Here is a 15,143-nt window from a genome sequence, read left to right on the forward strand (position 1 = left end):
TTTTTCCCTCTCTATGCGGGGGTCTCCATCTGGGGCCTAGCTCTAGAGCTTAGTAGGGGAATAGGGTTGCTAGTTGGTTGGACGTATTGCAGGAGATTTCATCACGAGCTCCAACCGCCCCGCCCCCTCACGCTCCCGCCATTGATCACCCAACACGTCTTTCCTCACGGTGCCCCGCCTTCCCCACAGCCAATTAGAAAGTGAAGAGACCCTTAGTTACCCAATTGGATGATTCTTGACTGCCAATCAAACAGCCTTTTTCCCCCCTCCTCCATCTGCAATATTTTTATAACTAAAATGTTCAAAGAAAGTGAAAAAGAAAAACACACAATTTATTTAATACCCCTATGATTTTCTCCAGGATTGCTCACAGCAGTGTCCTGGAGATTAATCTTCAATTCCTGGAGACTCCAGGTCAATCCTGGAGGGATGGCAACCCTATAGAGGAGGGGAAAGGAAACTGCATCAAAGCCCTCATCCCTGCACTGTGATGCTAAACATTGATGCTGCAGTAATCTGTACCACACTTAAAATTAGGTACAAAAACAGAAAATGCTGGAAATACTCCGGTCAGGCAGCATCTGTGGAGAGAGAAACAGAGTTAATGTTTCAGGTCGATGACCTTTCGTCTGAAGTGGAAGATGTTAGAGATGTAACAGGTTTTAAGCAAGTAATGAGGTGCCATGGCTTAGCTGGTTAAAGCACCTATCTAATTAAACATGAGATTTTAGGTTCAAATCCCAGCAGTGCCTATTGGTTGTCATGACCCTAAAGAGTGACTGGTGTGCCTGAAATTTCACTCCAATGCCACACTTAAAATTAGGTTGTTGCCTATAAGAAAATCTGCACAGCGAATGCATCCCAACATGTGTCAGGATGCGCCCCCGCAACCCCGACAGATTCTGCTGCTGACCCTGTCTAATGTTGCAGACTCAGGAGGGGCTGTGAGTAGCAAGCCTTTGGCAAGTTAGGGGTGCATCTGGGACAACCCAATACCAAATTGCCTAGAAAATCTGGCAGAAGTCTACCTGCCCACCACCCCCACCCCATGAAAGAAATCTTTGGTGCCCCCATGTCTGGGAGCCATTTATAGGCAGTGTAGATGAAAGCATAATCTATCAATATCCTTTTGTAATTTTAAGTGAATGGGCAAAACTCTGGCAAATGGATTTCAATGTAGGCAAATGTGAGGTCATCCGCTTTGGACCTTAAAAGGATGGAACAGGGTACTTTCTAAATGGTGAAAAGCTAAAAACTGTGGATGTCCAAAGAGACTTGGGGGTTCAAGTACATAGATCATTAAATGTCATGAACAGGTACAGAAAATAATAAAAAAAAGGCTAATGGAATGCTGGCCTTTCCATCTAAAGGACTAGAGTACAAGGGGGTAGAAGTTATGCTGCAGCTGTACAAAACCCTGGTCAGACCACACCTGGAGTACTGTGAGCAGTTCTGGGCACCACACCTTAGGAAGGATATATTGGCCTTGGAGGGAGTGCAGCTCGGTTTACCAGAATGATACCCGGACTTCAAGGGTTTAGTTCCGAGGAGAGATTACACAAATTAGCATTGTATTCCCAAGAATTTAGAAGGTTAAAGGGTGATCTGATCGAAGTTTTCAGCATATTAAGTGTAACAGATAGGGTGGATAGAGAGAAACTATTTCCGCTGGTTGGGGATTCCAGGACTAGGGGACATTGTCTAAAAATTTCAGAAGTGAAATTAGGAAACACTTCTATACAAAGGGTGGTAGAAGTTTGGAACTCTCTTCCGCAAACAGCAATGGATGCTCAATCAATTGTTTATTTTAAATCGGAGATTGATAGCTTTTTGCTAACCAAAGGTATTAAGGGATATGGGCCAAAGGCGAGTTAGATCGCAGATCAGCCATTATCTCATTGAATGGCCAACACCTGTTCCTATGTTTAAAAAATAATAATTTTGGTCCCCCATCTTTTGGGATACAGCCTGGAGCCTCACGTCCCAATTGATGATGTACGACTAAGCTTGACTGCGCTGACTGCCAGGTCCCGGCTGAGGGCTGGGGCATGGACACTTCAGACTTAGGGAGCCCTATCTCCTTTACGTCAATAGGAAGAGGCTCTGATCTCATGAGGCCACACAGGAAAGATTGGCATACAGCTGTGACCTGGCGTATTTGGATCCTGGCCAAGAATAGGGTCGTTTCAGTGGTCTCCCACTAAAGTTACAGCAAGGGTCTGCCAGAACAGCCATGGATTTTCAGCCTTAAGTTTAAAAAGCAGCTTATCTAAAGTTTAATATAAATGAAGTGGTTCAATCTTGCTCTTAGCAATTTCCTGCCATTTGCATAATTTCACAGAAAATTACATTAGAAAAACAATCTAGAACCTGGGCAAATGGGGTAGGATTCAGACAAGTAAAACTATATTTATCCTATGGACAAGTGTGATCATGCTATTATGATGTATATATATACTAGCTGGAGTGCCCGGCGGTGCCGAGGCTTTTTCGAGGGCATGCTGTTGTTGGAAGAGAGAGAGCAACTGGGGGGAAGAGAGCGACTGGGGGGAAGAGGGGGGGGGAAAGAGAGGGGGGAAGGGGAGGGAGGGGAGGGGGGAAGGGAAGGGGGAGGGGGAGGGAGAGAGGGAGGGGCGGGAACCCACCCACCACCCCACCCCAACCCCCCCACCCCAACCCCCCCACCAAGCACCGAACTCCGGAGGCCCGATCTTCCGAGCATGGCCCCCCGCCCTCCGGAGCCCCACCCTCCCGAGCTGGCTTCAAGACCGCCGATTGCGGCTGTGAGACGGCCGGCGGGCCTGGTTGCCGGGGTAACCCTTCCCGCTCACCAAGCCCCGGCCGAGATCCGCACTCCCGAGAGCCCCGCCCGAGCCGAGCGGGAAACAGAGAGAAACGCCGCATCTTAGCTGCTCCTGCTGCGTGCGCACCCTGACCCTCATGGTTGACGCCGTTGCCCTGGGTAACGTGACACGGGGGGGGGGGGGGGGGAGCTTTGCAGAAGCCGTGGGACAATTACGTAGCTCGGGCCTGGCTGGGCAAGAAAGCCCCAGGCTTTCAGGCCTAACAAAAACGGGGAAAGGTAGGAAAAAGAATCTTCAGGTTAGAGAAAATATTTACAAATGAATGAAGTTTTTTTTAAAACAATGTAATGAAAGCAATTTTATTTTGCTGGAAATGTATATTTGAAAAGAAAGACGCAGAAAGCAGGAAAAAGAATGGAAGCAAGATGGCGGCGACTCACCTCGGTTCAGAACGATAAGGCCCGCCCACACACGCACCGTCAGGTCACCAAAGCGTAGGATTGGTCAATCGTCCCGTCACTCGACCGTAGGAGGGCCCGGCCGCACGCGCCAGCAACCCGGTATACGATTGGTCGACCTCGAGGTCACTCTGTCGCTAATGAGCGGATAATGAGATGCTAATGAGCGGAATGTTGAAGGTTTTTCGGATACCGCGGGCGCGATTTTTGCCCGGCCAAAACGTAAATACGCTTGACCGTTTTGGAAAGGTAAGCTTTCTTTCGACGTAACGCACGCGTAGGTACGCTCTATAACTTTCGAGCGCATACCAGACGCACACGTGATGACAGGACAGACAGAAAGAAGCATCCGTTTATATATATATAGATAGATATGTGGGAGTTCATATAAATTCTCATTAATACAGTGACTGTCTTCGATGGGTGAGGCAGGAGAGGGAACTATGCGGGTTGGGAGGTTGTGGTTGACTCCAAGATGTCATGCCTGGAACCGGAAGTTCAGAACTGTCGACAATTGGTGGTAGACCTGTAAATAGAGTCAGGTCTGCACTACCCCAGTGCAGTGTTGATTATTAACCAGTCAGTCCAGCTCACCAATTAAACCTGAAGGAATAGCAAGGTTACCATGGGCTGGGATTTTTCCCCATTTGGCTCCATACAAGTTTGCAAGCTCTTTCCCTGATGTTTAGGATGGTTCTAGACGCAGAATCAAGGGAAGCTTTACCAGTGCTCTGTATTAGTAAGCAGCATGATTTTAGCTGATTAAACTCCAAGAATACTCCTACACACACTTGGGAGTACCTAAGCCAGAACTCTGCCAAACTGTACCAAAAACTCTCTCTACTTAGTGCATCCCTACAGGGAGAAAGTGTACATTCTATTTGACAAACAGGATTCCTACAGATCCCACGGCACGATTCAAAATAGAGCAAGGAGTAGTTCTGGCCAATATCTATACGTCAAGCATCACCAAAACAGAAGAACTGGTCATTTCTCTCATTTACTGTTTGTGGGACATAAAATTATCTGCCACATAACAATGGTCACTAAACTTCGAAAGTAATTAATTTGCTGTGAAGCACTTTGGGACATTCTGAAGGTGTGAAAGTCACTATATAAATTCAAGTATTCTTTTAAAAACATGGTGATGGGTTTTCCATATGTGTCAAATACTCAGCTAGCCAAGAAATGCAGGTATAGAACAAGGTATTATTGTACAAATAAAGATCCAACAGATATTTGAATACATTTTTACATTTTGCACAGTTTATTTGAGATGTGACAAAGTATTGATAACACTTTTCTAATGCTAATGTACAAAATAATGTACAAAATATGGCTGATAATTTCAGGCAGATAGTAAACCCAACTTTAAAACAAAATCAGTGAAGTAGGAACCGTCAGAATTGCTTTTCAGATTCACTTTATTTACAACAGTAGACAAAATTTAAATGTTTAAACCTGTACTCCAATGAGACAATAATATCTAATGAGAGTTTATTTCCCTAGTTAAGACACTGACAGAATTTAAATCTGTCCAATCCTTCAGTCATAACAATGAAGGAGCAATAGGAAATTGTTTGTATACTATCTATGTACACAAGGCAATTATCTAACATTCGGAAAAAGTAAAAATTAATCTCATTACAGTGGATTTTGTACCAATCAGGAAGCAAGCTTGTTGCACCAATTAGGAAGCAAGCTTGTTGCACCAATCAGGAAGCAGCCTTTAACCAGTTCTCCAGACCAAAGAAGTTTAAAGAGCTGAAGCTTGCAAGTGTTTCAGCTTCAGGGGAAGGGGAGGATGGGATGGGGTGGAGTGGAGCCTTGTTTTATTGTGCATGGGAGGAGTTCTCACTTTTATATATGGGAGCTTGTACTACTGCGTAAACAGGTGCAGTCCACTCACTGATTTTGACACAAGTATCCAGCCCTAGTTCCAAAGGTTGGACAACCCTGTAATGTGACACTTTTCAGTTGTATGTACAGTATAATGTGAAGGAAAAAATGCAAACCTTCAAAAACTATTTTAAATGGAAATTTAGTAAGAATATTCACACTCATGCCATGCTTCCTGACTTTTCAAAAAAGGTATAACTTCAAAAGAAAAGTTATCAGAAGAAACATTATAAAATGGATAATTTTCCTATAGAATAAAATAAACATTTTTAACACTCAAAACACACATTCTGCAGAGGAAATGTAGCTCAAGTGCTGAACTACCCACTAGACTGCAAAGCTGCCAGTCAAACTCACACTTCATTTGAGCAATTCTCATTCAGGCCACGAGATGGAGCACCATCAAGATGGTAAATTGGACTTGCTCCACCTCAACAATGACTTCTGTTGGTGCAGTACAAAGGGTGCACTAGCCCCACCCTCATCAGCTGGCAAGAGAATATTTGGTACCAAGTGTCCTGCAAAGGGAGGGGAAAAGGCAAATAAATAAAATAGCCTATTTTGCAACTGAATTACTTTTCATATAATAGAAGTTTTAATCTTTTTAGTCTCCTCACAATTCTCATTACATTCATCGGAGATATTTTATATTGTGCAAAGGACATATTATGCGGATGGAGATGGCCGTTTGCATAATACCTTGGTTCATTCATTAAACTCGATTAAGTTTGGTAGCAATCAGAACTCGCACTATTTGGTCAAATGCAGTGCACACACAGAGGCCCTGTTTGTCTGGGCTCCAGTCAAGGCTTCCTATAGGCTGGGTAGAGATTGTAACATTCTGTAGCAGCGTGACTGTGCCTGCAACTCCCATGTCCGTGTTCTCAGAGTCCTTCTTTGAGCGCTGGGCAGGGTACTCACTAGAAATCACACAAGTGGCAGATTAGGAGATATTCAGAGTTTCAGACAACGCCTTTCAGCTTTCGCCAATGCAACAAAGGAAATGAGGTTAACTTCGCCCTCTGCAACCCCCATATAAATAATAACTACCATGGCCTTTGTCCGTGTCTGCCAGTAAATTCAAATGCGGCTTTTAGCTTAGCTATAAAAGCAAGAGCTAACATCATCCATCTCGGTATTATACACAACCTCCCTTCCAACCCCCCTGGAAAAAAGTACATTCCATAACGGAAAACTGCCGGAAATCCAATTATACAAAATAAGACTCTAGAATGTGTTCCAAGACAACAACACGTCTCAGAGTTGAGATGCTTGAGCTTTGCTCTTGCGATTTAGGCTATCATCTCAACCTTTAAACGTACAATGACTGGTTATGGGATCTAACATCCCACAGCAGGTGTCTGCTTCTGGGATGCAGGCGGAGGAGACTGGACTAAAAGCTCTCACCTCGGGCCTCCAATACCATTTGCGCATATCCTGGGACATCAAGGAGCTCCTGCCTGAAGCAGAGGGGAGGAGTTTAAATTTGTGTATATAACGCAGGAATGTCATTATACCAATCCCCATGTCATGTTCCTGGGATTTCGATTAGCCAGATGCCTCAGACGAGGATCACTGAAGAAAGCAGACAATTGAGGACATGCTGACCCTTCAAATCAGAAGATCTGAAAGGGCGCTGCCAGTGATCTCGCCAGACCTCCAGACACACACGTTTCAGAATGTTATCAGAGTCAGCAGGGCAGAATAGCCGAGTTCGAAGCTACCTGGCTGTTATATTTCACAGCAGGCAGGAGACACAGGATCCACACAGCAGCAGAAAGTCCATTCAGGGCAGTAGTCTCACCTAGGCCAAAACTAGACCGTGAAAATTACATGAAACCAGAAATTCAGTCGGGTTCAGGTACGTTCAAGTCAGGTGGGTTTCAAAGACACACTGCCCTATTGTACAGATGCAGCAGTGCCAGGGCTGGGGAGGGAGGTGATACCTTATATATTCAAAAAACAGAAAATAATAGAATACTTCTTTTTGGCAACTTGCTTTATTCTCTTCCACTCATTTGGTCTCCCCATAATAATGTGCACCAGACAGGGAAGTAAGCAATCATCCTGCTATCTGGCCTCTGTCACAGGACATGCATAGGTGTAGCCAGGAACAAACTGGCCTCAGATTTGAGCATAAAATTACTTGCGTATAATTCACTACTGTTCAATCATTAATCTTCATCAGCAACCATGAAACTGGTATTTCACATGTGTTTAAGCACCGTAACTGTGTTTACAAATGAAAGAAGCTTACTCACTATTTCCAAAGGTGCAGATTGCCAGCCCCTCCCGTTGTCATGAAGATGTCTCTGTTTTGTGGCAAGTGGCGGGCCTGCCAGATGGTGGATTTATATGCCTGGGGAAAGCAGCAGACACACAAAACATACTGTGTTTATAAAAACAGGAGAGAAACAGAGCAACACCACCTGTCCCACTGATCAACAGCAACAACTGGAGACCTGGGTCATATACTTTACTGAAAGTATTTAGCTACTTGCAAAATACTATTTATCTGATAGTACACAAGCCTTCCATTTCACCACAATAGTCAGCACGTGACACCTGCATTACATATGGGACACAGACTGAGCTGTTGTGGCAAATTTAACTGGGAGTAGGTGTTGGGCAGACGGGGCGAGCGTAAAACCCGCCCGACGCCATCAGTGTGAGGCTCGTTCAATTTTAACTCCCAGGCCTCATTTGTATCTGATTGGTATGCTGCCCACTTTCAGGGCGGGATTTCCAGTGGGACTTTAGAAGTCTATTGAAAGCATAAATAAACCTCTTAAAGGGGGGTTGCATTCACTTATAGGGGGCGAAATTCGATAAGACCCAAAAACGGGCACGGGCACCGCGATGCGAGATATGCCCGCGCCCGATCAGAAAGCGCAGGCAGCACGTCAATTTGGTGCTGCCTGCTAATTATCATGATTGTGGCACACAGCCAAGCGACTAATGCGCTGCTGACAGGCTGTGTGTTCAGCACAGGGCCCAAGTTTGCATCGCTGAAGTGAGGCTGGCTTTACTTAAAGCTAGCCTACTCCTTTTCAAGGCAGTCTCTAGCTCTTAAAGCTGAACTGCCTTCCGCACGTGAAAAATGCTAAAAGTGCTTCAGTACTAACACAAATGGCTCAACAGGCCAGGGAAAAGGCACCCAGGGTCTTGGACCCAGCATTCCAGCTTTGTGCAGGAGGTCAACACTGGAAGAGAAGTTCTCTACCCACAGGGGCCAGGAGGCTCTCCAGAAAGAATGACATGGGACCAGATCGTCGAGGCTGTCACTGCCAGCAGTGTCGCCCCACCACCTGGCTCCAGTGCCCAAAGAAGCTTCGTGACCTCAGACCACTGGTCAAGGTCAGTGACTGCATCTTCAAAAGCCGTCTCCTACCAACTGCATCACTAGCCTCTGACACTGCTCAATTAACGACACACCACCACTCCGCCCCCCGCCCCGAAATCACTCACCTACCACCAATCTCTACCAAACATGAGGCACATCTCCCATTTCTAGCTTCATCTCACCCCCTTGGAGGAGAGGTGCAGGCCATTCTTGGCAGGGGCATGGCTGAGCCCTTGGCCACCAGCAGGGCTGAAAGAACTAAGATGCTGGTATCCTCATACGTTATCCTTTCTCACATCCCACTTCCCCCTCATCCCACCATATCTTCTGATTTACAAGCTGCACAAGTGTAAGCATGCAGCTCTTGCTTTCCCGTCCTCCCCTCACCACAACCCTACCCTTGTGCCTTCCTCATTTCAGACACCCAAGAAATCCAGCCTGCCCAGCCAGTGGGTGACCAAGAAGAGTGAAAGGAGAGTGAAGAACCTCCCCCCCGCCCGCCCCGCCCAAGGAACTTCACTAATAACTCCTTCCGCACCTCACACTCCAGCCACACTCCTTCCATTGAACACATTGCAATTTGCTTCTTCTTACTCTCAGCATATACACATCCATCTGCTGCAGAAACCCTCATCCATGCCTATGTTACCTCTAGACTCGACTATTCCAATGCTCTCCTGACTGACCTCCCATTGGTGCTGGTTACTGCCCAAGTGGTCTGAGTATCTTACGTTTAATCTTACGTGCCCATACAGTCCACATCTAATACAATAGTGTACAATCGGCCCTTCTTATGATCTGAACTGACCTAGAAATTCGGATGTGTCCATTTTTGGGCGCCCCCCTCCACCCCCGCACACAAATGGAGAGGTCCGAGGAGCCCTGGATATTAGGCATTGGTGTCCGAGGAGCCCTGGATATTAGGCATTGGACCTCATTACCATGAGGCCAGCGTTGCGGGAGGAGCCCTCCGGAAAGAAGCTTGGGCCGCAGGAGGCCGCCTAGCGCCTGAGAAACGGGTGCGGTGCGGCCCAATATCTAAGCCTGTGTCTTTTACACGTATCCTCGCTTGCACTTCACCAATCTTTTTACAGGTGAGCTGAAGGACTTGGTGATGCAAAGCTAGACACAACCGTTCAGCTGCTTTATTTTACAGATAGCAAAACAGACAACAGAAACAACGGTAAAAGCAAATTCCACTTAACTCAATCTGGCTCCTCGCCTTGAAAAAAGGGGGTGTGTGGGGGAAGGGGGTGAAAGATAATAATCTATGCACCCTGGTGCTTCCTTGGGCTGACTTACTTGCTTTTGGCACATCTTTGTCTCTAGACAACTTCGAATTGTAAGACCTGATCTGCTGCATTTTTGGTTTCTAACCAGGGATCAAAAGCTGTGTCTCAAACACAGATTTTCACTTCCTTTTTGTTCATTCTGACTCCAGGAAGCAGAAGGGCAGGTTTGACACCTTCCCACGCAAGGATTCAACCAAATCAACTCTTCCCCCCCTCTGGAGTAAATTCTCCACAAACACCTCATGCCATAACCACATGAACAGAACTGTCCTCACCACAGAGAGTATTTGTTTGGCCACCTGTGATTAGATGACAAAATGCTTAATGTCCCTGGTCAACCTGGCTACTGGGCTTGGTTGGGTGAGCGGGGGCGGGTGGGGGGTTGCGGCAGGAAGACGATAGATCCTCACTGTATCAGTTTAAAAGAGACAGAGTTGTAACATCCCCCCAGACTGGATTATCTGGCTTTAACACACATTCCTCAATCCCTGCAGCCTTTGGCCTTTCTTTCCAAACCTGTGCCAGTTCACTTTGTTTTAAAACAGACCACTTAAACATAATACAATCCTCAAATCCTGTGAAGAAAAAAAAAACATCCGAAAATATGACTTTACACTATGCATGGATCACTTGCTCACAGGGTACCAGCATGAGTGCTGCACTCAGAATGATCATTGGGTGAAATGTCATTTTTATTTTCCAATTAATCAAGCCGTATTAAGTTTTAGTTGCACGCACAGCCCAGAATTTTCCTTTAGTATTTATGTGGTAGGCCATTTAGGAAAGATTTTTGTGTCTCCACTAGCCGAGGCTTGCCTGGCACCTATTATTTGGAGATAATATTTATTGTTTGGCTATCATGAATTAACTGAATAGTTGACATATCCTATTATAGAGTAATCTTAAGTGGACATCTGATATACTATTCAGACAACAGTTTAAATGACTGCACTATAGGGCCGATTTTACAAAATAATGCTCCTGGTAGAGAGCCGATTCCAATTGGGCTTCTGCCACGAAAGCTACTTGTGTTGTTTGATTAGACAGTTCCATGGCAACCTATGCACTTGGTTATTAAGGAGTCAAATAAAACCAAGGTACTTTCAATTGGAGCCAAGATACAACATTCTACATCAAGTGATCAATTGGAGCAAGTGTCAGTAGGTGAACATTTAGGGAACAGTGATCATAGTATCATAAGGTTTAGATTAGTCTTGGAAAAGGACAGGGAGAAATCTAGAGTAAAAATGTTAAATGGGGGAAAGCCAATTTCAGTGGGATGAGAACAGATCTGGCCCAGGTAAACTGGAATCAAAGATTGGCAGGCAAAACTGTAATGGAACAATGGCCTGCCTTTAAAGAGGAAATCGTTCAGGTACAGTCCCACTAGGGGGAAAGGCAGGGCAACTAAAGTCTGGGCTCCCTGGATGACAAAACAGATAAAGAATATGATGAAGCAGAAAAAGAGCACGTATGACAGAGGTCAGGTTGCAAATACATCGGAGAATCAGGCTATATATAGAAAGGTCAGATGAGAAGTGAAAAAGAAAATAAGTGGGGCAAAGAGACAGTATGAGAATAGAATGACAGCCAACATAAAAGGTAATCCAAAAGTCTTCTACAGGCATATAAATAGCAAAAGGGTAATAAGAGGAGGGGTGGGGCCGATTAGGGACCAAAAAAGAGACCTATGCATAGAGGCAGAGGGTATGGCTGAGGTACTAAATGAGTACTTTGCATCTGTCTTCACCAAGGAAGAGAATGCTACCATAGACGTAGTGAAGGAGGAGGTAGTGGAGACACTTGATAGGATAAAAATTGATAAAGAGGTATTAGAAAGGTTGGCTTTACTTAAAGTAGATAAATAACCAGGAGTGGATGGGATGCATCCTAGGATGCTGAGGGAATTGAGGGCAGAAGTCGCGGAGGTACTGGCCATAATATTCCAATCCTCCATAGATACGGGGGTGGTGCCAGAGGACTGGAGAATTGCAAATGTTACACCATTGTTCAAAAAAGGTGTAAAGATAAACCCAGCAACTACTAGTTTAACCTCAGTAGTGGGAAAGCTTTTAGAAACAATAATCAGGGACAAAATTAACAGTCACTGGATAGGTGTGGATTAATTAAGGAAAGCCAACACCGATTTGTTAAAGGCAAATCATGATTAACCAACTTGATCGAGTTTTTTGATGAGGTAACAGATGAGTTACATGTAGTGTACATGGATTTCCAAAAGGCGTTCGACAAAGTGCCACATAATAGGCTTGGCAGCAAAGTTGAAGCCCATGGAATAAAAGGGACAGTAGCAGCATGGATATGAAATTGGCTAAATGACAGGAAACAGAGAGTAGTGGTGAACATTTGTTTTTCGGACTGGAGGAAGGTATACAATGGTGTTCCCCAGGGGTCGGTTCTAGGACCACTGCTTTTCTTGATATATATTAATGACTTGGACGTGGGTGTAGAGGGCACAATTTCAAAATTTGCAGATGACACAAAACTTGGAAGTATAGTGAACAGTGAGGAGGAGAGTGATAGACTTCAAGAAGACATAGGCTGGTGAAATGGGCGAACACGTGGCAGATGAAATTTAACGCAGAAAAGTGTGAAGTGATACATTTTGGTAAAAATGAGGAGAGGACATATAAACTAAATGGTACAATCCTAAAGGGGGTGCACGAACAGAGAGACCTGGGGTATGTGTGCAGAAATCGTTGAAGGTGGCAGGGCAGGTTGAGAAAGCAGTTAAAAAGGCTTATGGGGTCCTGGGCTTCATAAATAGAGGTATAGAGTATAAAAGTGTGGAAATTATGATGAACCTGTATAAAACACTGGTTCGGCCCCAACTGGAGTACTGTGTCCAATTCTGGGCACCACACTTTAGGAAGGATGTGAAGGCCTTAGAGAAGGTGCAGAAAAGATTTACGAGACTGATTCCAGGAATGGGGGACTTCACTTACGTTGATAGACTGGAGAAGCTGGGGTTGTTCTTCTTGGGAGCAGAGAAGATTGAGAGGAGATTTGATAGAGGTGTTCAAAATCATGAGGGGTCTGGACAGAGTAGATAGAGAGAAACTGTTCCCATTGACAGAAGGGTCGAGAACAAGAGGACACAGATTTAAGGTGATTAGCAAAAGGACCAAAGGTGACCAAGAAAAAACTTTTAAACGCAAATGAGTGGTTAAGATCTGGAATGCATTGCCTGAAAGGGTGGTGGAGGCAGACTCAATATTATCTTTCAAAAGGGAGTTGGTTAAGTATCTGAAGGAAAACAATTTGCAGGGCTATGGGGAAAGAGCAGGGGAGTGGGACTAGCCGAGAGTCGGCATGGGCTCAACGGGCTGAATGGTTACAGCACAGAAGGCGGCCATTCTATGAATCCTTATAAACCAAAGGAAACACTGCCTTCTCAGAATTAAATACCTTTTCACTGACTGAAGCAAAACCCTTTGTTGGGTGCTGGGTCCTCATGTCAAACACATGGAATTTTCCCTCCAAGGAAGTGGCCACCAGTTTATTCATGGTGATATCTTTTCTGTCAAACTCGACACAACAAACCTGCAAAAACAAGAAAGGTCCCATTTGCAAAATACTTAGCTGTCAATGCGGAAAACTTGCAATATTTAAATAAAGGAAATTTTAATGTCACAAAAAGAATTACTACTTTACCCACAGAAATGTTCTGATTTAATACATTGGCTGTGGGGAAAATGTAAATTTAAAATTCATGGAAAATGTTACTGACTTTTTTTGTTGGCAAATGGCCAAAAGGTTCTTTGTTAATTATTTAACTCAAAGATAATGGTATAATGCAAAATAAGCCTGGAGGTATCTGGTGTTGTGGTTCAAGGCTAAAGACACAACCACTAACACCAGAAGCCCATCCACACTCATGCCCTGCCCACATGCCTTTGCTCAAGGTTCAAGTGTCATTCTCAGCAAATTTGAACAGAAACCAAGCGTTCAGTGGTTTTCAAACTACCGTCTCCATAGAGAGAAGAGTTCAGAGGAAGGGTTTATATCTAAAACATCATGACTGCTCCACAGATGCTGCCTGACCTGCTGAGCGTTTCCAGCATTTTCTGCAATTGGAAACAGATTTCTTCAGGAAAGTTTAATCCAGAACTCAAAAGTCTTCCCCAAAGCTGCTTTGGGGACACGCAGTTTCCAGCGCACAGTAAAGACAGGAGTTATAGTGACACTTAAGAAGGAGAGAGGAGGCAATCATCCACTTCCTAGTGGTTAGCGAACAGTGGCACTGACAGAGACTGAGCAATCGGCTTGGAGTCAGGAAAAGAAATGCGAGGTGGAGAGATTAAAGGAAGAGTAAACAAAAATAGAGGGAAGGGAAGGAAGTTTATTTTGAATAGTGGTTACTATAAAATGGGTACCTGCAGAGCCTTTGATTCAAAAGTCTGCTTGCAATTGTGTCAGTGCTTTTACATTCAGCCATTCATTCACCATTTTCTTCTCCACAAGCAGGGGTGGTTTTGGGTTTTACACTGGCTTAAAATCTCATTTGTTCCTTACCCCATTCCTGATGTTTTTTTCCCAACGAAGTGACATAGTTCTTAGGTCAAATAGCTTGATGTCTCCATTGTCATATCCAGCACACACACAGCGCTCCTGGTGACTGTAGGCATGACCTGTCCATGGAGGCAACACAGAATGCGAGTTTAGAAAAAAAAAAATCAACTGAACTGGACACCATCCCCAGCCAGGAAGTGTCTCATATTTTATTTACCAAAACTCAATCAAGGCTGGTAGTTCAGCATGTGTATTACGTTTGCTCTGAAAACAGTTCTTTTTTCTCCTCACTGCTTCTACATCCAGATAAAAATGGAGAGGAGAGGGAAACCCTCTAGGTTTCCCCAAGCTCTGGGATTCCCTCTCTAAACCTCTCTGCCTCTCTCTCCTCCTTTAAGATGCTCCTTAAACTCAAAAATTTTAAACTGCTTTGACCAAGGTTTTGGTCATCTGTCCTAATATCTCATGTGGCTCCATGCCAAATGTTGTCTGCTAACACTCCTGTGACGTGCCTTGGGACGTTTTACTACGTTAAAGACACTATATAAATGCAAGATGTTGTTGTAGTTATCTTGCCCCTTTAAGAAATTACTATCTGGCCATGCCATTTTGGTCGTGTGATCCTCACTCACTCCACAGTATATGAAGCCTTATTCTGTATCGTATTGTTAACCCTTTTCAGAGCATCATAGAAGAATACAGCACAGAAGGAGGCCATTCGGACCATCATCCCTGTACAATCCATCACCTGCAATAGCATTGACTGTGATCTATCTATAAACAGGATTTTTTTTTAATGCTTTAACGTAGAAGCTTA

General features: G+C 44.6%; 1 protein-coding gene across 3 annotated transcripts in view; it reads right to left on the reverse strand.

Annotated features, from left to right (window-relative positions):
* Positions 1 to 4,506: 4,506 nt before the first annotated feature.
* Positions 4,507 to 15,143, reverse strand: part of dnaaf10 (dynein axonemal assembly factor 10) — a 151,702-nt gene continuing 141,065 nt past the window's right edge. For all 3 annotated transcript variants that reach the window (XM_085981627.1, XM_085981625.1, XM_085981626.1), the window contains 5 exons: positions 14,330 to 14,445; positions 13,223 to 13,357; positions 7,423 to 7,520; positions 5,861 to 6,081; positions 4,507 to 5,679 (listed from right to left, as the gene is read on the reverse strand). In XM_085981627.1, the coding sequence (XP_085837753.1) occupies positions 5,874 to 6,081; positions 7,423 to 7,520; positions 13,223 to 13,357; positions 14,330 to 14,445 (557 nt within the window). In that variant the 3' untranslated portion in view covers positions 4,507 to 5,679; positions 5,861 to 5,873. The remainder of the gene's footprint in view (positions 5,680 to 5,860; positions 6,082 to 7,422; positions 7,521 to 13,222; positions 13,358 to 14,329; positions 14,446 to 15,143) is intronic.

This window comes from Somniosus microcephalus, chromosome 3, assembly GCF_052327205.1.
Source record: "Somniosus microcephalus isolate GS21.2 chromosome 3, FLI_Smic_1.0, whole genome shotgun sequence".
NCBI lineage: Eukaryota > Metazoa > Chordata > Chondrichthyes > Squaliformes > Somniosidae > Somniosus > Somniosus microcephalus.